At 37.1% G+C, this 24,943-nt stretch overlaps 1 protein-coding gene across 2 annotated transcripts in view; it reads left to right on the top strand.

Moving 5' to 3' along the window:
* The window catches only part of SHANK2 (SH3 and multiple ankyrin repeat domains 2), a gene marked incomplete at both ends in the record, with an annotated part of 313,032 nt that overhangs the window by 91,246 nt on the left and 196,843 nt on the right, over positions 1-24,943 (top strand). For both annotated transcript variants that reach the window (XM_082000563.1, XM_082000564.1), the window contains 2 exons: positions 3,046-3,215; positions 16,318-16,431. In XM_082000563.1, the coding sequence (XP_081856689.1) occupies positions 3,046-3,215; positions 16,318-16,431 (284 nt within the window). The remainder of the gene's footprint in view (positions 1-3,045; positions 3,216-16,317; positions 16,432-24,943) is intronic.

The raw sequence follows: 24,943 nt of genomic DNA, 5'->3' as shown, positions 1-24,943 counted from the left end.
CCTTGTGTGTTACAATAATGGCAAAAACTCATTTGATTATAATTTGGGTGACGCTTTTTCACAGAGACCCGTATCAGCTTAAAAACAGGTTGTCTGTAACGAGGCTTCGCTTAGGTGAGGAGGTGGCTGTGAGGTGCTTTTCAGAGAATGAGTGTCCTTGTATTCCACTGGATACTGCTGATGCCACCGGAGTGCGAGGCTCTACCTTAGAGTCAACGATTATTTTAGCTGCAAGGGACAAAATATGCCTTTTCATCAATATTCCAAGGATAACCCACTTACAATGCTTCAAGTATAAACAATCCTTTGAGGTGGGGGGAACAATTAAAAATTTTTTTTGAATAAGCTTGTATAAGCTTATTTGCTTGACTTTATTCAGATACTTTCCTCTTCCCTTTCTGAAAGCACTTGATTTTGAAAACTAGCACAAATGATAGTAGAAATCAATTTAATGCCTGAAATTAAAATTAAAAAAATATAAAATTTTGGTCTTTCTCTTATTGCATCAGTATCACAGCTACTTAAACTGCTACCCAGCTGCAGAGTTTCATATGTACATCAAGACTTGTTGCAGAGGTGTCCAGAGTATGTGCCAGTACTGAGAAGAGAGCTGGAAGCTCTCTAAATTTAAAGACAACTGAAAGCATTTTATATATAACTTTTCCTGCAGGCAATGCCCTTTCTTGCCACAGGCCCATTTTGCAGTCATGAATGGCACCTTACATGACACTTTCCTCACAGATTTTGTTTAACTGTATGGCCACCTACTTACTGTCAGCTAAATGTGGGACTTGTTGCTGTCTCTGCTTATTATTTGCAAATAATACATTCACCACAAAGCTGTTGTTCCCCTTAGATGAAAAAGCCCTTTTTGATATAGCAGGTTCTGGAGCAGAAACAGCCAGAAGGAGTAGGTTAATTAATGAGGAAGGTTAGAGTACGACAAAGGGTTAATGAGATTTTGGGAGTTTGCATTGTGGAAAGAAGAAGGCTGGAAGGCGATGCTGGAAGGGGTTCCTGTGATCTTTACAGCCTGTGTGGCTCAGGTGTTTATCTTTTCATGAGGCTGCTGCTTTTCATACCCAGCTGGTTTTGCAGGGGGAGCTGGGGGAGGCAAGGGAACTGGCACCCTTCCTGTGGAATTTGTCCCACCGTGCTTAGTGAAAGGAGGTGCCAGCACAGCCTCAGTCAGGAATGAGCCACCAAGGATGGCCACCTTCTTCTGAGTGAGAAGGAAGCACGTCCACATGTCTTCTGAAATCTCTGCATCCTCCTCCTGCTCCTTCACAGCATGGGTCTTGCTGGGCTGGGAGCCCAAGTTGGGGACGAGGTGGGAGAGTAAAGATCTTTTTTTTAAGAAGTCATCTATCCCGTGTTGCAGCCCTGATTTCCATTAGTAAGCCTGTCTCACGAGAAATGATACATTTAGTGCCATTTCCCCCTCCTCTTTCAATAAGAGAAAATGAATGAATCTTCTGTGATAGGAGTTAAAGAAGGTGCTGGGATGTAACACTGTGAACAGCTGCTACCTGGCTGCTGCCAGACTAGGCAGAAGATACAGCTTGATACAAGTGAAAATTGGATGTGTAGCATCCAGTTTATAGGTCTGGCTTTTTTTTTATGGTGATGACTATTTCTTTGCTTATAAGGAAAAAGGAATGGAGCAAAAGAACTGAAACCTGAATGTCATCTTTCTGATGCGAACTCGATCAGAGACATGCAACCAGAGCTCACTTTCAAACCCTAAGTACAGCTTATGTTTATTAGCACCTCTTCACAGTAATAGAACAACGAGGTGAAAGGAGGATGCTATTCCAAACAGTGAAGAAGTTACTGCAGGAAAATGGAAGTGTTCCTGATATGAAAGAACTACTATGTGTTGGTTTTTTTACCAGACAACTTCTTTACCTATATTGAGAGCCTCATTGACTCCTCTTTTGCTAGGAGATTGGTTTAAAAAAGAAAAAGGCGAAGAAACAGTAAACTCTAGCCCTCATATGTAACTTTGCTTATAGCAATTTGAGATCTTTTCTGTCTCCTTACATGAAAGTAAGCGGAGTGTTGTGACGCTAGACCACCATTAAATCATTCTTCTTCCTTTGGTACTCTATCTTTTGCCTATAAATCTTTATGGATACTCTTCTTTCTCATTAATATTTTCTGTTTCTAGACTTTCTGTGTAAGACCTCAAGTTTCGATGTTTTTTTTTTTAAAAAGTTGAATAGTAGTGTATTGCAGTTTTGCCATGGTATCTCCTGTAGGTTTTCTACCTTCTTTAATACTTGCCTCCTTCTCTTTTCCTATATTTTTGACACTTCACTCATTTTTCTGGAGCTTTAATAATGATCTTGTGCAGTCTTCACCAGCTTTCAATAATTTCATCTTTAGACACCGTAAGTAGATTGTGTGTTGTTTGATGACCTATGGTTAATCTGAGCATACCATTCTGAAGTCATTGGGAGAGCTATTGCTTGCCATCAGTAAGAAATGATCTTCTGGAGAATATGTAGCCATAAGAACCGTGCTTTGTGCAGATCTAAAATTTAACTCCAGGCCTTGGAGTGATGAAGTAACTTGATTGTTCAGTCCGTTCAGTTAATAATTCAATTGTCTTGATTGTTTAGTTAATATTACAATATTACAAAGCTATCCATTCCCAACAATAATTGTAATTACTGATGTTTAAAAGTCTTTCTGACAAATTATGATGCTTCTAATGTATGATTTGCCTATAAATTTTGAACTTCATCAGGGTCTGTGAATGCACAAGTTTAATTTGCAGAAAAACTAGAAGCTTTAGTGTTATGTGTTTTTTTTCCTAGGCCATCATGGTGAGATGAATATTGATCATGTTTCATATTGAAAGATTTCAACCATTAAAAGCATGTGTTTAGGATGAAAAATGTGTATTTTTCTGAAGGGTTAGATGTCTTACTGGATGACAATGTTATTCACTGCTTAATTTAATCCTGTTAAGGTGATGGTAAATGATTAACTTTGCCCATTTTAAATAACCAGTTGCTGTTTTTTAATTTAAATTTCCAGTGCCATTTACAATCCTAGTGCCAACAAGGATACTTTGTCTGCCTTGGATTATCAGGGTCCAAAACGCAAGCTTTACAGTGCTGTACCTGGAAGACTATTTATTGTCGTAAAGCCATATCAACCTCAAGGAGAAGGGGAAATTCATCTGCACAAAGGAGATAGAGTCAAAGGTGAGTACATAATTAATTTTGAATAAACATTTGCTTCTGCTAGACAGAAATTTCACTTTAAATTTCTCTCCTACTTTAGGGAAAAAAATCTGCTCAGTAGAAGTGCTTTTATGCCTTTGTTTCTTTACAGGGTATTTTGTTCCTAGTTCTATTTTGTAACCAATGCATATTCAGCTACCATTTTAACTCTAAGCAACTTCCAAGTACTACTAACATTCAGAAATATGTGCAGTAATAGCAGCATTGTCTTTTACACAGAGCACATAATTTGCTTCTGCAGTCATTATAGAAAGACAACTCTAGGGCTTTAAAAGACTGTAAGTATGTCAGCTATCTAAGCAGCTCAGGATGGAGACATGGATAAGGTCAAGTCTCTTTCAAGCCCTTTCCTCAAGGAACAATGTATTGGTTAAGTAGAACAAGTCCCCTCGTGAGGCTTAGGATAAGTAGGTAGGTAGAACCTACTTGTAAATATTTTGGGGAAAGAAGTGTGGCATTCCATAATTTCTGTCCACTGGTGAACTTCCCAACTAAGAATATGTTAAAATCAAGGCCAAACTTTGCATTATTATTTTGAAGACAGTAAGTACATCCAGGTACAGATGTGAGAAATGTGGTTTACAGGACTGACTTTCCTAAGGGTCCAATATGATGCGGTTTCAGCTGGGGCTTTGGACATCCAGGTAAAACTAGTCATGCAATAAAAAGACTTTCTGCTCAATCCATAAAAAACAAATACCACTTATGGAAATGAAATAAAAAGGAACAAATTCAGTGTCCTAAATAAAAGTGTTAAGCAGCTGAAAATTTCCTTGCAACAGAAACTACTTAACTTACAAAGGAATACTTCAAATATCTTCTCCTTTGAGCCTTCAAACAGTAGTCAGAAAAAAATGGGGAGCTATTAGAAGGTATTTTTGTATTTTTATTTTTGGATGTGGCTGATTCTGGAGCATTTGTGGGTTTAATAATTTTTGTTAACTCAAGCCTTCAGAAGGTGTAGGACAGAAATCTGAAGAATGCTGCACTTAATAAAGATAAAGATAAATAAGATAAAACATAGGCAAGGTTCATCTTAAATGGAAGGAGGAGGGTTAAACTTAGGAGAGCTAGTGATGTCTGTAGGGCTGAAATGATAATTTTGCAGTTCTGGGAGATTGTGCCCTGATCAGGTAGGAAGCAATGATCATGATTTAAAGAAAATAGCGCACAAGAATGTTTGGAAGAGCCCATATGAACACTTCATAAAACATTATAAAAGTTCCCAGTTAATGGAAGTTATTTAGGCTAGAGTAAGATTAACAGAATGCAAGCAAAGCTCTGAGGTTATAGTATTTATTGGGGATGCCAAATAGCAAATAAAATTCAAGTCACAAAAACCAGAAATAAACCAGAGCTTTGCATAGTTTGGGCACAGCTTTGCAAGCATCCAATATATGAGAATAAATGCAAGAGAAGTAATGTGTAATAGCACTTCATAAAAGCCTTCAAGTGTCAAAAGAACGGGTACAATCTAGAGAGAGGTAAAGCTACGTTATGAGTAACTGTCATGCAAAAATGTAAGGCAAGTTAAAAGCAGATGTGATCTTTTCATATCTTTACAAAAGAATATTGGCTCTTGGGTTAAAATATGAAGGCCTGGAGTCTTCTGTATGGAGTTCTCAGTGGAAGGGTAGATGAACAAAACCGTTGAGAAAGATGTTTGTTGGTCAGTTACAAGAAAATGAAAAAAATCTTGCATATCTTGAGGGGGGGGAGGGGGCGGGGAGATTAAAAAAAGTAAGACTTAAGCATGCCCCGGAACTGCTTGGTTATTTGTAACTCAGAAAATTTAACACCACCAGGAAGAATTGCTGATACCTAGAAAGGATAAAATTTTGGGGGTCATGAGTGGTACTAAGTAACTTTCTATACTGAGTGTGTTTACAGAGATCTAGGAGGTGCCCACAGATAAAGAATGAGTATGGTTGAGCAGCATCTATTCTTTGGGAGATGTACACAGTTGTGTCCCATTGATTTGTTGGATTTAAAGATGAAGCAATATTTCTGTTTATGCAGAGATGTAAGATCAACATAGATTCTTATCAGCAGAATAAAACAATAGACACTCCAGGCAGTTCTGGAGAAAGACAAGTCAGAAAATATGTTCCCTGGCAAAAGAAGAAACACTGCAACCGGTTGCTTGGGATGCTGAATTTTGTAGAGACATCCCTTATCTTGCTGCTTGTTTGAACATTAGAATTTGAGACTATTATATGCATAAATATCCCAAGAATAAGAGGATTTAAATTTCAATGAAGAGTTTAATATTTAAAAAAAAAAATAGTTCAGGAGCCTTTGATTCTAAGTTATTATGACATGAACTGGAAAACAAGGCAAGAAGAAATTCGTACGCTTTTCAAATCTCCTTACGATAGTATCATCTAAGCTTGAGAGAGCGACCAATGACTTTTGTGGGGTACACTAACCAATGATGTCAAAATGCTGAAATAGAAAATGAGACTGTGTCTGGTCTGTGAGTTTTAAATCTTTATTTACAGGGAAAATGTATATTTACTGAAACTGACTACAAATTAATTATTACTGTTAGAAAAAGGGGGGCATGCCCATCCAACATCAAATCATCCCTGCAGGGATTATTTTTTCAGTTTCAAGTATATGATTTTCACATTGTATTAAAATCTACCAGAGGTCTGACATTTGCAGGCACACTTGTTTTAGACTATTTTATAGAACTTGGATGCAGTAAAGTCTAGTGAGATTTCTATACATGTCAGTCTGCTTTTAGAAAAAAGTTTGGAAAAACAAAAAGGGTACAATAAGGATTGTCATTGTTACTACTTGGGATGAAATCTTGTGAAGCATAATTTAAGGCTGTTTGCATGGCAGGACTGGAACACCATATGACAGACTCCCGTTGCTAATCAAAGGAAAATCTTACAGAACAAGATCCGATCCTATTTTGTGTCACCATGTCAGTGGTTCCTCAGTTGTCACAAAAAGATGTCAGAATGAACACAACAAGGTTGTGTAGAGAACAAAGAGTCCAGGTAAAAAGGCAGTGATGCTTTAAAAAAGTCTCAGTTGTGTAACAGTGTTGAGGAAGTCATTCAAACTTAGCACATGCGACAAAAATCCAGGTTCGGTTAAATCTGGATTCACATCCCTGTTCCAGTCAAAATGTAATTATAGAGAATAAAAAAATTATTCCAATGTGAGAGATTGATAGCCTCCCTCTCCATCATCCAAAGGCAGTAGAGCTCTTACAATTCTCGGTACTTCTTGCGTGCTGTGCAAGCGCCAGAAGCACTGGCTATAAGGAGGTCCTGCTTTTTTCCTCTTTCTGAGCAGAAATTCCACTTGATACCAGATATATTTTCTGTCTTTTAGAGACTTAGCAAGTCCATGATCCAGTCAGCACTGGGGTTTTGATTTTCTGGGGATACACATGCCTGTTTGGGGTTTAGCGACCTCACTGTGTGCAGTGCTTGGAGGAAAGGAAACATTAAACCCCATGGAATTCAATTTTTTGTCACTTTGGAAACACCTTAGTCTCACATTTAAGAAATAAAAATGCTTTGTCTTAGCCCCTCTTCCTGCCAACTTGGTAGCTACACTGTGCTATATAAACACTGATGCTAAAGTACTGGCTTCTTGGGTGGTTTGGGGGGATTGAAATGTGTGTTAGCATTTGCTATGGGATTCTGACCCGTGTTCAGTCTGACCCTGAGGAGATGCTCATCACATGTACATCCCATGAGACTAATCACAGTAAAGATGCAGCAAGGCATTTATTACAGGGATAAAAACCCAGAATGACATATTAGAGAAAGGGATTAGTTGGGAAATGTTTTTATGGATTTTCTTTTTTAACTTGGTAGAATTAGAAGGGTCACGGAGAGGGATGAATTGCTAAACTCTTGATGAAAAGTGCTTTCATCAGATGAAGATGAGGCAGATTTTTTTTTCTTTCTAAAACCGCTAGAAGTGCATGAGTGACAGTAGTTCACAGTATGTGATACAAGGAAACTGCTCAGAGAAAGCTGTGAATGGGCAAGGTCCAAAGAAAATGTAAACTAAACAAAATGGTCATGTATTAATAGAATATTACGTAGCCTGTGCAAGAATATCTGCTTTATTTTTAGTTGTTAGTCATACATACTGACATCATTTGTGTGTCTGCCACTCATGAGAGAAGGGCCATGACAGTTGTAAAAATAAATCTGATATCTTTATTTGATAAATAAAGAACAACCCTAATCTTGTGTTTTCACATAAATGAAGAGGAGCTAGCTTCATTCATCACTGAAACACTTTGGACATATTTTATTTTTCTTCATTTTATATCTAAAAGTCCACAGTAATAAATCTGCCACATTCCAAACACACACACATATATATAAAGTATCTGTAAAATGTATTTTAATCAGCTTTTGAGGTGCTAAATTAAATTCTTACACTGGCAATCAGGTGGCCTCTTTTATAGCAAAACTCAGACGTATGAAGGGAATGCAGTGCTCCAAAGTTCTTTGTGAGTGAAGAATTAGCAGTTTTCTCTGTCACGAAGATAAAGCAATCCCGAAGTATCTGTACATCCTCAAGGAGGTTAATGTGATTCAACTCTGTACTAGCACACCTGGTTGGAAAGGTAACCGATACAAGTTCTGGGTACCAGTTAACATGGTGCAGACAATCTCTGGTCACTTAGAAACAAAACAATCAAAATTGTTTTCAGAATCTATGTTATATTAAAACATACCTGAAATGCATGTGAATTATCCCTCAGTGACCTAGACAGACAAAAAACACATGGTTGCCTGAGTCAAGTACTTTGAGAACTTTTGAAGTCTCACCCTGCTCAAAGTTTTGTTTTTCTTGTCTTTCTATGTGTTTTTATTGCAGTGTTTCTATTTGCCCTGTGATTTCTAGTTATTTCTTCCAATTTTCAGGTCCCAGATCACGGTATAGTTTGTCCATGGGTGGCTTCCAACTGTAAATTTTTATCCTCTCTTATTTTTGTTGCCTGCCCTGATACTACTGTCTCCTCTTTCGCCTGGAACGCAAACAGAATACAGGGCTAGTTTTGGAAGATGCTCAGTTTCTTTAACTCCTATACCATGATTAAACAAATTTGCTAGTGCTTAGTATCTAGAAAAATGGGGAGTTATTTTAGTATCTCAAATATGCTCCCACAGACTTTTTCATGAACCTTCTGAGAGGCCTCCTGTGCAGGCACAGTCTGCACATCTGAAAAGAGTTTATCACAACCCAGGTCTGTTCTCAGCTACATTCTCTGGGGTCAGAGAAACGGTAGTACTTCAGTAGTAGTGACTGAAGCATCTGTTCTACGCAGAAAGTCAGTAGTTCTCAGCGTTAGAAATATTGACCCTTGCAACACTACTTTTATTTCTGTGTGATCTCAGCCAGTAGGGCAATCCAAATATATCGCTAACATTTTAATTTCTTGTGAAATCCACTTGTAAGTCATTTTGAAAAAGAAAGATTATTAAACCCCTGCTGTGCTTGAAGATACTGCCAACAGGCAGTGCTTGGGGGAGAAGGAAAGTTGGTCTCACAGGCTTTTGCACTTGTTAGATTAGTAAATAAAATACTGGAAAGGGAAGAACCTCAGAAATGCTGTTTTGTTTCTTCAAGAGCATTTTGTACCTGGTGTGAATAAGTATGGCAGCAAAATTTAACCTAGGAGGCTTGCATAAGCATTGTTTTGCTACTCTTTTATATGAAGGATGAAATTAATGTGAAATGGAATATTAATCTTACCCAGATTCATTGGTCTATTTTACTCCCTTACTGTTTCTTGACTTGATCAGTTTGATTTAAATTCCTAACATAAATAATTATGACTCATCATAGATAATAACTAATTTCTTCAAGTTGCTTGTATCTGAAGGGCAAGAGAGAGTTGTGCTTCTAACTGATATATCCAAGTGTTGTAACAAAGACATAGCCTTGCTTCTGCTCCAGCAGGAGAGCTCTTGCTGTCAAGAAAGCGATTAGGGCATAAGACCATCCACAAATCCCTTCAGTAGTCAGTAACTGGCCCAAAATACTCAGTACACAGAGTGTACCAGAAGACCAAGAGGAGCTATGAATGGCATATGAGCACACTAGCACAGTCTGACACAGTAGTACAGGCTCCAGATCTAAGCTGTTTTGGGACCTCTTCTCAGATTAATGCTCTCTACTCTGCATTCCCCTGACCTGAAGTTTGGGCATCACTGTGGAGAAGAGAGAGCTTGACTCTGTCCGCACCTTCGTCAACAGGGATGGTGAGATACCTTACAAATGGATGGATTTTTCCAATGCTTGATTTGAATTTCTGTCCAAAATTCAAATCAATGCAGAAGATTTGTTTCTTATGCTGTTTTTCTCTCTCCTACTTTTTCCCCAAACTATTCAAGAGGCACCCAAATAACAGGAAAAGGATGATCGTCACAAAAAGTTGTTGGCAAAGATAAAAAAGGAAGAACAAAAAAATACCCAAATTGTGAACACCAGAGCTCATTCAGTTCTATTTCAGTTGAGCCCTATTTCCTCAGATTTAGAGGATTATGTGCAGATTATTGTATTTGTAGCTTTTGACATCGTGAGTGGTTGCTCTGTTAAGAGTCACTGTCATCTTCTCATCCCAAAGTCCTTTTCCTGAACGTTGCTTGTTTGCACTGTTTCTTTCTTGAGAAAGTAGCGGTAATAAAAAGCTGGTTTAAGTCAGGATCTGGTCTGACATCGATTGTGGCTACAGTGGTTGGGGCTGTGACATGCACCCAAAACCTGAAGCTAAGGCTCCTTGGTCTTACTATCTGTTTGCAGTGTGGTGGCCATAGAGGCTGATGGGACACAACCAGGAGGTGTGCAGTAAGCTCAGGGTATGGCAGTTAGGTTATTAGGAGAAGTCAGACAATTAAATCCGAATCACAGGTAGGTAAGGTTGCTTTTCAGATAAACCAGCAGTCGCCTGGGTTACAGAAAGGTAAACTACTTGCAGCCACAGTTGGACCACACTTTTGTTTTGGAGGCAAAACTGGAAGTTAAATGTAAGTTTAAAAAGTGAGGAATATTTTCTGTCCATGTTGTTTCCCAATTTGATTTCTCTGTGAGATCCCACAGCCTAAGATGGTAAAGAACTGATGATTTTGCTTCTCCACTAGAAGAAGTGTCTGTGGAGCCGCAGCTAAATCTGACTGCTTAGGTCATTTATACAAAATCATTAACTGCAGGTACACAAGGCTTTCCTTCCAGATTGTATGTGGACTGCACCAGAACACCTCCTACATGGCAGCTGGGGCACGGTCACTTGTTTGCATGCTGAAGGCCTTAATGTGGTTGTCATTGGGGCGATAGACAGTGACTTCCTTTCCGGTCATGTTGCACTGATCTCAAGTTGTATCAGTCTCTCTTGATTTAAAGTAATTTAAAGCCAGAAACTGTCTGCCCATAAGGCAGAGCAGACATCCTCCTCATCATTAGTCACAGGAAGGGAGGGATATCTATCAGGAGCAAGGAGAGATAGATAAAGAAATAGAGTAAAATTTAAGCTAAAACCAGATTTTAAGAAAAATATCTCTTTAAGAGAGAGCAAGATTAAGCTGTAACTTCTGCTGACCTTCATTTATGTTGTGTGTAAAGTCTGAGGGAAGTTGCACTTCAGATGCAGAGAAATGTCACTCTGCACGGTATTTGTCTCTTAATACTGTTTTCTCTTTTCCTGGTTTTATGCAAAAATAGATTAAACACTGAATTTTTTGTTTCTATCAATATGTATACTTAGGAAATAAGTTGCCATTACAAACGAACATACATTTTTAAGTTGTAACCATTTTAGGGGCTGTTTTAAGCAAAATTGTTTTCATCATTGAATATACATTCTTGCACAGATTATCTGTCATTTGGAAGCTCTCCTTCCAAAAGGCAAATAATTCTGAAAACGTACATCAGACAGCAGGTATTTCTGCAAGGGAAAAGCCTAAATTATACTACTAAGTATTTCTGAGAGAACGAAGTTAGGTCTCTACCTATTGGAGATTAAAAATCTACTTTATTTTTAAAAAGCAAATACAGAAGATTGTTACATCAAGACAAAAAAACAGAGTTCTAATCTGCACTGAACCTTGTTTAGCTGAAATTCAGAAGAAACCTCTTTGTATTTCATTAGGTAAATGGCATTTGTTATCAATAACAGACCAGTGGAATCAAGGTAGGTAACAGTCGTGCTGCAGTTTGAATGGAACGGACACTGTCACCATCCCTTTCAGATCGAGAATGAAATGGTGAAATTTTCTGCTTCCTGCTGTGTGTTCTAGAGGGCTTTCCCCTTACATAATTCCTCGTCTCACTTGAAGTATTGAGATCTTCAGCTGCTCTTGACTAGCAAATGTAACTCTTTCAGGTCTGCTAGTTCTTACATCACCTAGTTGTAAGTTCAGGCTAGTTCAGTTGCTACATTTTTCGATGGATTTTCAATTTTACTTTATACTGTATTGCCATTCTGTTAATTTTTCTTTTTTTCTCTTAGTTGTAGAAATGTTGTTCTTTTTCCAGAAGATGATCTGTCATTCCTAATCCATATAATTATTTCTTTTCCTGGGAAAGAAGAATGCAGTTTATACAGCACTAAAAATTGATTGTAGATATTACAAAGACATTTCAGATATATCCTGTAGTAGCTATAAAGACAGTGACCCGAATTTGGCTGTAAATTTCATTGACATTTTTGCAAATAAGGATACCTAGACTAGTTCGCTCATTGAATTTTCAACATCACAAGGAATTTAGAAATAATCTGCACCATCATTTTATGCAAAAATATTCTTATACTCCTTGATTGTGACGTTATGAAGGGAGCTGTAATGTGGAAGAATAAAACTTTCTTGTTGTTTTGATTAATGTTATTTTTTGATGGTATATTGAGTAGTTAAGGTGTTTGAAATGAGTATGTGATATTAATATTAGTTACAATACATACATTGTCAATAAACTTAGAGAAGTTGCAATAGACAAAACATCCTATGCTCGATTGGCACTATATATAATTTTCTTGTGTTTTTTTCTGGACTTTGGCAAAGCAGAACCTGGCTGATATTAAGTATAATACTTTAAATAGATTAAAATACAAGAAAGTAGGCACCTGCTTTTACATGTTTTCCTGTTACTCAGTTATTTGGTATTTGTCCAATTTTGATTTGTAGTTTTGTTCATATAATTGAGCATAATTCTTGCCTTAAACTATGCTTTTGTTGTGCGAAGTCATGTCAGGATTCATGATGTTACTAGAACCTTACTTTACTCTTATAGCATCAGATTCATTTTGTTATTCATGTTGTGTGTAAAGAGACTTTGGCCTGCTCTTGCCATAGCAACCACATCTTTTGTTTTTACTAAAAGCAAAAGGAAAAAATACTTGAAATTATAAAATGTAATTATTAATGTTGGGAAAGTTATCCTTTGATTTACCATTGTTATGTCCGTCAGAAAGGAAAACGTTGATAAGAAAATCTCTTGCTGATACTAAATTATCTGTTACAATGTGTCTCTTAAGCACTCTAGTGAGAGGGAAAAGACAGAAATTAAGGCCTCATTCTAAAAAAGCATTCATGGTTACAAAAGATAAATTATATTGTTTGATTATTCTTTCAGTTCCCAGTAATCCACATCAGAATACATGAATTGTTGCCAGTTTTTATAGATACGTAGATTATTATGGCTTTGGCTCCTGCTGCAGAATTTCCTATTAATGGTACCACCTGAGATATATTAAAAAGATTATTTCAAGTTTCTCGGTAGTGCAGAGCCATCTAGATCTCATCTTCCACAGGTACATTTAGGCCATAAGTGCTTCTCCTCCATCTCACCAACAATTCATCTCTTTCTCTGCATATCGGCTGTATTGCTGGCTACCCCACGTTTGCCTCATCGGTCATCTTTCTGCTTCTTGCAGTTCCATCAGGCTTTCCCTTCCTTTCTTGGCACCCATAATGACGTTTTTCCTTGACAGTAAGTGCAAAGGTACTGTCATTTTGTTTGTAGATGTAATCGCTAGACAGGCTTGAACCAGAATTGTGAAGGCTGGCTGCGTTCTGGCAACACCTCATTTCCCCTTCTGCCTCTTTTCCGTAGACGTTATGTCTTCAGGCAGGACTACACGTGTGTTTGCTTTGCTCTTGCTATTAGTAATCGCTAATATTTAATAATTCATGTAATAATGATCTAAGTGGGACTAGTTTTGCTTTGTAGTAACCACTTTTAGCCTTGCACCCACAGCTGGACTTAGAAAGCAAATTTCTTTTCCCATTGTGATTTGGATGTCTTATCAGCTGCTACTACCGTAGACACATGAAATTACTTTATGGGTAAAATACCCAACTTCCTTCTTCTGGTGCAGATGCTTTTTGGAGATGGAAATCTCCACGTAATTTGGAATATCAAAGTAGCAGATATGACAGATTAATAAAATACTGAATTAGAGAATTCTTTCTCAATCTTTAAGTGGTTTTTGTTCTCCCTATCTTGCCAGTTTGTGGAGTGAAATCAGGACTGAGATTCAGTGCTGAAAACTCTCCTCAGAAAAACCCTGATTACTTTTAATGGGAATCTTTCAGTGTCTCACATTTGGAAGTTTCTTCCGGCTGGAATCTTACACTCACTTTTATGATTTGAAGTTAAATCAAAGCATAATAGGATCCTGCAATAATTATATCTATATATGTTATTAATTAAGTTTTCCTACTGCCTTATCTCCTACATAAGGAACAGAGGTTACATTTGTGTAACCTTTATTCTTATGTGAACAGAGGTTACATTGTTACAAATATATTGGAAGCTGAGGAATGCCCAATAGATACTGGATGAATGAACAGGCTTCTGTTTTATGTAACATTGAATTATCAAATTGACTTTGTGTGTTAATGTGCACAGGCTTTAAACATTTTTCAAGAACAACTGGATTTTTTCAACGTATTTTTAATTAATTATGCCCCAAATTTATATTTATTAATATTTTGATTTTTGTATTATTTATTTTATTAATACAATTAAAGCACAGAGCTGGTTTCTTCATTTTGTTTGCCTTTAAATGTAGAGGTGAAATATTTTCTGCTTGTGTTAACAATATCAATAGATGTTAGGTAACTAAAAGACAAGGCATGCTAAAAATTTTTTAGTCACCTTAAGTGTCACTGTGGAGTTGGTGTCTTCCAAGGTCTGTGCCCTCCCCCATTATCCCCTAACTACCCGGGTAGGTATAGGTTTCCTCGTGTATGTCAGAAATGTGCTTGATAAATTGTGCATTTGGGACCTATCCAGGCATAGGATTTTACCTTAATGGATATATTTCCTGGGGCGTAATATGTACTTCTTACTGACAGTGATGTGCAAATATGCAGTTTATGGAATCTGTATCTCTGAATTTACTACATTAAAGAACTTAAAAGTGACACATTTAAAAACATTTTTCTGTCAATTATCTATGTTCATAGATATCCATGCTCCATGAGTAATACCACAAGTAGCTTATGATTGCGTTAATGAGAAACTAGGTAAACATTTAATTTCAAATGCAGTTTTACAGATCCTGGTGTGTCAAACCAGACTTCTTACTACCTCTTTAGTTTTACCAAGATTTTTTAATTGGTTTTTTGGCCTATCATTGATTTGATTTTCATCTTACTCTATAGTAGCGCAAATCAAGTTCAAATCCAATGCCATTGAGTCACAGCAGTTCCACCGATAGAGAATTCAATTGCAGTCAGGCTCCGGGACTACAGTTTTAAAGCCTGTTACGGTATGTTTTAAAAGCGCAAAGAGTGCTCGTGTTGGAGATCATCAAAGTAGCTCTGAGCAAGTTAATATCCCTACCGTACTGAAATTCCCTGCAGAGACACTATTCCAGGTCTTGAAAACCGTATGCATACGTTAGCAAAGAGATGTGCTTGGGCTAATTAGCCCTGATTTTCAGCAGGGCCAGTTAGCTTGGCCGGCTTAGCTAGCACACAGCTAATGGAGCTGTGCTGCTTTGACTTCCACAGGCTTATTTTTGGTAGCTCAGGGACCTCTCCACTGAACATTGTTTTGTACAGATGTACTCTGAGGACGTATGCTGTATGACTGAGCTATATTCCCAATCACCCTATTTAGATGAGCTAACGGTGTTTTTGTTAATCTATAATATCATCTTTGTTCTGATATTAATGTATAGTATGTTTTTAGTAGTACATTTATGTTCTTTTTATATATATTAAACATACGGTGATTTGTAGGAACTTCTAGAAAATTAATGTAAACATAATACTTAGCAATTATTTAGGATCCTTTCATTGTTGTAATTCATCTCCAATTGCTTACTAGTAAAAACATACATTGTTGTTCTGCAGTCTTTTGTCACAATGCTTGTTAAATCCTTCGATTAATATCAAGATAATTAGAACTACAGGATAAAGCTCGCTCTTCTATTGGTAAATCATTCTCCTTCCTATTGTCACTATCTTTTACCGAGAAAAATCACTTAAATGTTTCAAAAGGCATCTACATTGTGTATCATACCTATGGGATACTCAAGTGTTTGCTGTGTACTCAAGCTGTTAAATCATATTACTCGACCTACATTACAAATCTCTGGAGCTACCCACTAAATAAAATAACATGTTTCCTCAGGAAGTAGAAAACGTATGAGATACCAAAATATGTATTATTAAAACCCAATTTCAGTGTGGGTTCAGTTTTACAATAGGTTCAGCACTTCAGCTTATTTTGAAGAGGCAAGCCAAATTTTTTTGGTCTTAATATGACCATGCCTTTATGGTTGACAAAAGCAGCAATGAGAAAACTGAAAATGGAAAGAATTATGTGAGGGCCAAGGAACTTGTGACAAAAATAAATTTGGGGAGAGGCTCCAAAGACTGCTCAGGAAGGGTTGCATTTTAAGGGTACTCTGTGCCCATTTTTGGGGTACCAGCACTTGAGTTACTGTACAACATTTGCTTTTACCAATATGGTATTAAATTATTGCTAAGCATGTTATGTAACTAATCCTGATATTTACATAAGAAGAGAAAGAAGTCTAACGTTTCCTGTGCCTCTCTGTGTTTAGTTTTAAGCATCGGTGAAGGTGGATTCTGGGAAGGCAGCACCCGGGGACATATTGGATGGTTTCCTGCAGAATGTGTTGAAGAAGTTCAGTGTAAACCAAATGAAAGCAAACCAGGTAATCAGATCAAGTTCCTGTTGAATCCTAACAATGAAAAATGCGATGTGTCTGTCCAAGCAGAAAGGCAGCCTAGACGGTAATGTGTTATACAGCAGTGTGTTTGTGCAATACTAGAAACTGGAAAATTAAATAAAGCTGAGCTGCTGAATTAAAAAATAAAGATGGGTTTATTGATCAGATTTTACTGGATGCTGTCCAAGCAAATGGTCCTTCTCATGATGAGTTATACTGTGAAGTACTGTGAAACGATTTACACAGAACTGTATGCAGACATTTTGTAAAGTATTATGCTGTGGTTTATTTTTTTACTGTGTGGGAGAATGGCCAATTAGACAATTAAATAATGGAAAAAAAACTGTTCAGTCATCTCCCAATCTGAGGTAGTCATACAATGTGTTTAGCTCTTATTCATAGCAATAAATTTTCTGTTGACCTTTTACTAAATTTTAGAGGAGGCATCCGTTAGTGGGATGTCCCATATACATCCTTACTGATTAGAAAGGAAATAGAGTCCTCCTTTATTATACACTTGTGCTGCTGTAAGTAAGTAAAACACAAGTGACTTTAAGCAAGGAGTTTTTTCAGTTCTGGTATAATAAAAGAAAAATAAATGTATGTTGAAGCATGTTATTTTAAGAATTACCTACCATCTCATAATTTCTCTGCTTTTAAGAATTAAGATAGGAGGACATCCTCTCTAATTAAAAGCTCATTATAAATGAGCTCTGAGAATATAATTAATGTTCTCCAGGAGTATATGCAGTTTTAAAGTAACTATTGATGTGTTTTGAGTATCTCATGTATTGATTAAGAACTTTTGGCATTGCACAGACAATACACTAAAGTTTATGCATCGTATCGTTCACTCATGAGCATTGTTCTTTTATGTCATTATAAACTGCACAGGTATACTTTTCTTTTTTTATATATACCCACTGTATAAACATGATAGAATGGAATAGAATGCACTGGACAAGGTAATAGTTCCATAGTAGTAAGGATTTGGAGATATTTATAAGATTTGATAATTATTTTAATTTCATTGGTTATAATGGAAGCTGTGGTAAGGTGAAATAGAGTTTAAGGGATGAGCAAAGAAGAGGCAAAAAGATAGCTTTTCTAATATGAAAACTTTAAAAGAATGAGGGAATGAGGCATCAGGGACACTGCTTTAGATAACTAAACACTGTGTGAGAAGGTTATACTTCCTTTTCTATTTCTCTTTTGAGAGAGAAAAAGAGAAGGAGGCAAAACCAGATTTAATATTTTCAGAGAATGGATTTAGGCTCTGAGAACAGAGAGACAATAGCTGTGTAGCCCTCTTCAAAGGGCTTAAGAACAAATCAGAATTTTAAGACGGAGGAATATTAAACGAGGAAGATTGAGGTTGGAAATGGCAAATTTAGGAGCAGTGCAGTTATCAAATACTGGATGGAAGAGAACAACAAATTGCAACTCTAGTGTGATTTCATTTGTTGGCAACATTATGGAAGACGAATAAATTCAGTCAGTGTGGAACATGAGCTGATGAAGAGCCACATGTGAACTGAAGGTCCTTCAATAAAACCTTGTGGTCACTTGAATGAAAGACTTCAGAAAGTTGTAGTCTACATAAGTCATCGCTAACACCTTTCTTGAGTCTGTCATGGCAAGTCTGCATTAAATTTGAGCTGTGCATTTGTCTCCAAATCTTCACTGAGAGGGTGATCAGGCATTGGAACAGGCTGCCCAGGGAGGTGGTGGAGTCGCCATCTCTGGAAGTGTTCAAAAAATGAGTGGATGTGGCGCTTCAGGACATGGTTTAGGGAACATGGTGGCACTGGATTAATGGTTGGACTTGATGATCTTGAAGGTCCTTTCCAACCTAGTGATTCTGTGATTAAGTGAAATTCTAAAATATGAAAGGAATATTGCAACTTCTTTAGATCTATATAGTGGTTTTGAAGAGAAGGTAACCAAACCTGTGTGTCACAAATCCTTAAAGATCTTTTCAAGAAATATTGTAGGAAGTAAATTCAGTATATGACACGATTACTTTAATATATGACAAGATTGTTTTTGAGCAAAAATTCCTTTGATCATTCAAAGGAAAATGAAAATTAAGAAAAAAATTGTCACAAGAAAAGCAAAAGGATTACCAAAGCTGGAGGTGTTAAAAGAATATCAGCAAAAACATCTTACAAATTTTCTGATGTGAAGTTACGAAAACTTATGCCATGTGTCTGCCAAAATACCAGAACATTTACTCTAATTTATATATATTGCGTACTATTGTCTTTCCGATTGTTTTCCTATTTGCTTATAGTATAGTGTATAGTATGAATAATAATAATGTCAACATAGCTTAAGACTTTAAATATACCATTCTTCTACTGCAAAAAAAGATGAAAATATAATTAAATAAGCACAAAAGGGGCACATTTTCTATACCTTTGAACGTGTGCATTTACATATTTTGCTGGGCTGCCTTGAAAAATGTCCTGCACCTAGAAGGCACAAACGAGGTACAGTGCTTCTCTGTGTAATGCAATAGGAGTTGGAGCTGAGTATGAAATATGTGAAATCCACAGTATGTGCCGTAGTATTATTGAAATACAGTAAGGACTGAAAGCAGCTGATCACTGAATTGCTCTATACAGTTAGCTTCATTCCCTTTGCATAGGAAACAATGGAGGTGAGAGAAGAGAGCTTTACAAGCAAAAATCAGCCTGTACTCCCTCTGAGTACAAATGCAAAAGTAATTTAGAAAATGTGTTAAGCATGGTGAAATGATTAGAAATTAAATTAGGTCTGCTGGGATTGCTGAATGAACATCAGCTGAGAAACATCACAAACTTGTGCAAGTTGAAAGAATTTGTATCATGGACTTTGCAAAGCAGCAGAACTTCTTATGATAATGATTTAGAAAGTAGACCATCTTAATGCATAGGAAATGAATCTCAAACTCAGCCTTTTTCAGACCAGCACCCCAGGATCAATTCTTTCCTATAAGTGAGATTTAGGAATGTGTCTTCAAACAGCTTGCCTTTGCTATTAAGTTTGAATAATTGTGTTTAATAGTAGCTTGTCATTTGCACGCCGTGAATGGAAGAAAGAGAAATAGTTCTTGGAAAAAACCAAACCACAATTAAACTCTACATGCCCAGTAAAACTGGTGGGCAGGTGTTTCATGTCATGCTGATGTATAATCTCACTTCTAAGACAAGTTCAATTTTCAGGGAACTTCATTGCCATCCCAACTGTTCAGTGGAAGTAGGCAGTACAGAACAGCACCTGGTTCCTGTGATCTCTTCAAAGATATCATGCTAGCTTGGCAACTTCTCTTTTTTTAAATTAAAAAAAAAAAAAATCATGTTGACTGGCCTTAATTCTATATCCTTTAATCCTTCATTAATTGAGAGTTGTAGGAATTATTCCATTATTCTTCTAGGATTGATGCCAGGCTTGTGGGCTTTTAATTATCCGGGTTGTCTCACTTGCCCTTTAATAGCACTGGCACAGGACCTGCTGCCTTTCAGTCTTAAGAAGGTTCCTTGACATTCCGAGTACTAATAAAAAAAGAATAGTGACAAAGGAAATTATTATCAGTGGTCTGCTAAGTTCTTTTACCTGCTTTTAAAAAATTCTTAGACACAAAACATTAATACCCTCTCATTTTAAAAAGTGTTGTCTTAGTAGCCAGTTTTTAACATTCTCCAGAATTATTCTTAGAGTGAGAGTATTCTTTCAGAAGATTGATACAATATTTTGCTTTTTCCTTGTACAAACACAGAATATAAATGTTGTATTTCTTCTTTCTACACTGACAGTTTTCCTATGTCATTCAGTAATGAACCAATTCCATTCTTAAATTTCTTTGTACTCCTAAATATGTGAAAATATACTATATTTTTTTGCTAAAATGTTCTGGGAAGATTGAAGAGTGTTCTGCACAGGAGAAGCTTACACAAGATTCGTGTAAAATACAAGGTAACTGAAATATGTGCAAATGGGAGGCACTACTTCGAGTTAATAGACGTCTTAACAGGATTTATTAAGTGCTGCTGGTGCTGCAGGGAATGACAGGTCGTCTTGGATCTCTGGAAGCAGTAGTTTGCATATACTGAGAACACAGTATGTGACATAGCTTTGTTTTCTTTTTCTACCTATAAAAAATAGAAAGGCTTTTCATTTTACCAGTTTATTCACCCCTTAAAATACATTATCCTTCTTAAAATAGTAAGAATTCCTACTTAATACCTTCCAATGGGAAATTAAGTCCAGAAAAATCCTAAGTCCATAAAGAACAGAAGTCCGTAAAATCAGCTGCCCCACCAATGGAAGATACAGTTTTCTTCCTCTTGCTTAAGTTTAGATGTTTCCATTTGCTTTTCTTCCATCATAGGGTCTTAGTCTGAATTGAGAGGTTTACTACAAAAATGCTTTCTTGTGATTTTATACTCCATGTCCTTCAGAATTCAGAATTATAGATTATCTAATTGCTCATAACTGAGGTGAAGTATTAATTTTGTTTTCATTCTAGAAGTTATCTTTAATTACATGTTGTCTTTACTGTTTATTATTCCTTCGTCCCTACTGATGTGCCTGAAGAACTCTTGGATTTTACAAATGATACTGAAATGAAGGTAGACTTAGCACGTCTTTTAGTAATTCTCGCTGTCTTTCAACTCTTGGCCTCCTCAGTGCACCTTTCCTTGAGTTCCATCCTCATCTATAATATTCACTTTGGGGTGACTTGTCATTCAGTAGCATCTTCCGTGCATTTTTCTATCCTATGGCCGTGGGCTACCGTTTACTAGTAGTTGTAGTTGCCATACGAGTCCTTGGAGTTTATTTCAGACTAGATCTAATCTGGGCATGTGGCTTGAACGACCATTAGCAGTTATTCAAGAGCTCATTTTCCCATGAAAGAATCCAATTTGAAAACTCTGAGGTCTGCTCAGTCCTGTGGGCTGCAGCAGAGTAGGCAGCACTTGCAAAGCACATTCCTGGCCCAGACTAAAATGCTAATGTAGATGCACCCATGCTGACCTCTAGTGTCAGTGGTGCTCTGAGCAGACATTACCTAGCATCTAAGCTGGGATTTCTCTCAAAATGCCTGTACTTAAACATTTGGTATAGCTTACTCCTGAGTTTCCCGCAACTTGAAAATATAATGACAGATTATCCTGTATAGTATAATTCCCTTGCCCATTTCTTTTTACCTATGTAGTCATACACAGGTGTTATAAGCAGAAATTGCAGCATTCCATATACAGCATTCCCTCTAGATTTCAGAAGTTACCAAACAAGTCGAAGTTTTGTTAATAAAATGACTATAAAATGAATACTTTGCTACACAGACTGCTATTTCTGAAGTAAAAATTTTCTTTATTCCTCATTCTTAGTTTTTAACACATAGTGCATTCAGTAAAAACAAATTTGTTTCTCATTTCCACTATTTCTTTTTTATAATTAACACAACACTTTCCCAGACAATCTAGTCAGCCATGCTGTGAGAAAATTGATTTGCCTTCTTGCAAATAAGAAAGTTGCCTTACTGTGTGTGAATTGAGGAGCTACATCTGTACTAGTAGCTGGTAGCTCTTCCGTCCTCTGTGGACAAGTGGCTTGGCACGTACTGTATCTGAAATTTTTCTATGCCTTGCCTGCCACATCAAAGTTGCTTTCTCCATGCTGCCTTCCGGAGCAGTCACCAACATTTTTTGTCCACTGAAATATATCAGGGTACTGTTTGGAAAAATAATAGTTGGCATAAATGGAAGTTGTGCCAGGGATCCACTAACAGTGAAACGGGATGGATGGTTAACATGCCAGGGCACAAGTTGCAGCCTTGACTGTGTCCTGTATGGACATATGTAAGCTGCCTGAAGTTCTAAAAAACTGAATTTCCACAGCTTATGCTCTTGGGTAGCATATAGTTAATTTTAAACATGTCCTGTTTAAACTTCCATGAGAAGAGTAGCAGCTAGAAAATTAAATTTTGGCATTGGTTTTTTTCTACCTTTTTAAGGGTAGTGATGTGGTAGGTGTATTAGAAAGCAGTGTCATTACTGGGTGTACTCCGTGAGGCAGGTGAACGCTAAAGCATACCACAGAAACTTGGTCTCTGCGTGTGTGTGCACCCCATTGCACCCCAGCATGGAACAGAAATGTAATGTGCTGAGCCTGGAAGTCCCCATCCCCAAATCGTCAAGCCATGCCAACTGAGGACATGATGGAGCATGTGTTCACATACATGGATTTCTTTCCTGAATAGAAAAGGAAACAAATGTGCACCCATCTCAACCTGAGATGCAGTGCGTCCAAGGTCTCTGATGGTGGACTTGCTGTGGAATAGACCTGGGCCTCAGCTAGCTACATTGGTTGGAGCACTTGGACACAGCCATCAACCTTCTCCTTCCTGTAAGTTATGGGTCACCTGATTTTGGCTACAGTCAGGGGCTACAGTTATATAGATGGACAGATTAAAATGTGTTTAAAGTATCTGATGAGGCCTTGCTCAGTTCTTGAGCTGTGTTAGTTCGTGAGCTCATGTAAAACTGGAATTTGTGAGTTGTAGCTCTGGTCCTTCTAGAAAAAGGACAGGAGTCTTGGTTTAGCAAATTTGCTGTTTGGATGTAATAGACAGCCAGGACATAATCAGCTGTAGAAGCACTCCCTAATAGCATATAATTATGCTTGTAAAGGTCAGCACTGGAAGAAAAAAACAGAAAGCAAAAAGTCTTTTCATTCAGCCTCTTTCCTTAATTACGTACCTTGATCCAAACTAACAATATCTTGTTTAAGCAACTTTTTCCTATTTTGTTAGGATCATTTCTGGGTAGCTATTTAACTAGAAAGAGAACTGTAAGAATAGATGGGAACATTTTAGAGATTATTAGAACTCTGAAAAATTCGATAAACCAACTAACTTTGAAAACCAATGGAAGGAATAGGGTTTCAACAAGACAGAAGAACCTGCAAATAAAAGATGCTGTCTAACTAGATAAGTACTTCAAGGTTTTTGATGATAATTTTTGATAAATGCTTCTTCCACATGATTTCACCTTGAATAGAAGGTACCTGTGTATCTATGACAAAATTATGATGCAACTTAAACTGGCATGAACAGCAGCAGTCATGGAAAAAAAATTACTGAAGCTGGAAGGACTAAATGGAGGCAGTATAAAAATTATATATATAAGAAGGGAAAGACACTTTTTTTTTTTTAGGAAAGTTAATCACAAACATTCTCATGTTGGTTGTGTAAAGAGGTAAGAAGTCTGATAGCTTGGAAACATGTTCTGACTGAACAGTGCAAGCAATGGCTGGACTCAGTATGGCACAGAGAATATAAACCAAATTAAAAAAAAAAATTGAAAATGCCTCATTTATGTGGGTTTATCATTATAAAAAGTGGTATGATGTGGATGCAAACTCAGCTATTTGAAAACAGTTAGAAAGCTCAAAGAGATTAATATTATACCTTTGTAATCCCAGACAGGGTCCTAAATGTGGGACATGCAGTCAAACAGATGTGTTTATTGAAGTTTGCCCATTCCTCTTGAGGAACACTGTCCAGCTATCAAACGCTGGTACCCAGAGCTCAGACTGACAGGTCAAACAGTATTCGGTAAGTCCCCCTGCCTTGAAGGATACTGTCTGAAGCTCTGACCTCTGAAAGGCTCTTTCCTGCCTTGCTTCTATATTTTACACAACAAACCACATGGCTCACATGATTCTGAAAAGTTTAATCTTTTGATAAGTGATTTTCTGCCACAAAACGTTTCCCATGTACAAATTTGTAATTAAAAAAGAAGTGAATAGATGACAAAACTCAGCACAGTGATCATCTACAAAGATGCTGTGTTCTGTTTTATGGCTTAGAAAGATTAGGAGTATGCCACGTACAATATTTTGCATAAACTTCATTCCCTTCCATAAAACAGTGGGAAAAATACTTTATACTGGAACAAAAAAGTCAATTTAAAGAATTAGGTCTCAGGTGCTGGCAAGCCAGTCAACAAAGCCTAGCTGACATAGGAGCTCGGTGCAGTAATAAGCAACTAATTCTGACAACTCTCTGTAGCTGAGGATGTAAATCAACTCCACTTTCTGACTCGAGTGATGGAAATTTAAAGAATGAACCTCAGCAAGTTTCTGCATTTTAACTTTGCTGAGCAAAGCGTTTGTGTTCTCAGTAATGGTAAACAGCAGTTTGGGAAAGGACTTCTAAATGAATCGTCACTCAATAATAAAGCTCGTTGGAAGCAGAGGTAACTTGAGAGCTGTTTTTGTCAGCAAGCTGGCTATAGGATGCAGTCACATGCTTCCAACACAACCTGGTAATGTGTATTCTCTATGACCAAGGGTGCCTTGGAAGACCTTGGTCTTCTTAACAAGATGCAATAGAAGTTTCTTACTGTAATAGTAGTATTTGTAAGAAATGCTTTGGAAGACTGAGTCTACCAATTAATGTTGCCAGTCAGCTTCTCTCTCTCAAATTACAGTGGTTTTCCTTTGCTAA

The sequence above is a fragment of the Phaethon aethereus genome, assembly GCF_964289735.1.
Source record: "Phaethon aethereus genome assembly, chromosome: 5".
Lineage (NCBI taxonomy): Eukaryota > Metazoa > Chordata > Aves > Phaethontiformes > Phaethontidae > Phaethon > Phaethon aethereus.
Note: the sequence above shows the minus strand (reverse complement) of the source record. Positions and strands in the feature narration are given on the sequence as shown.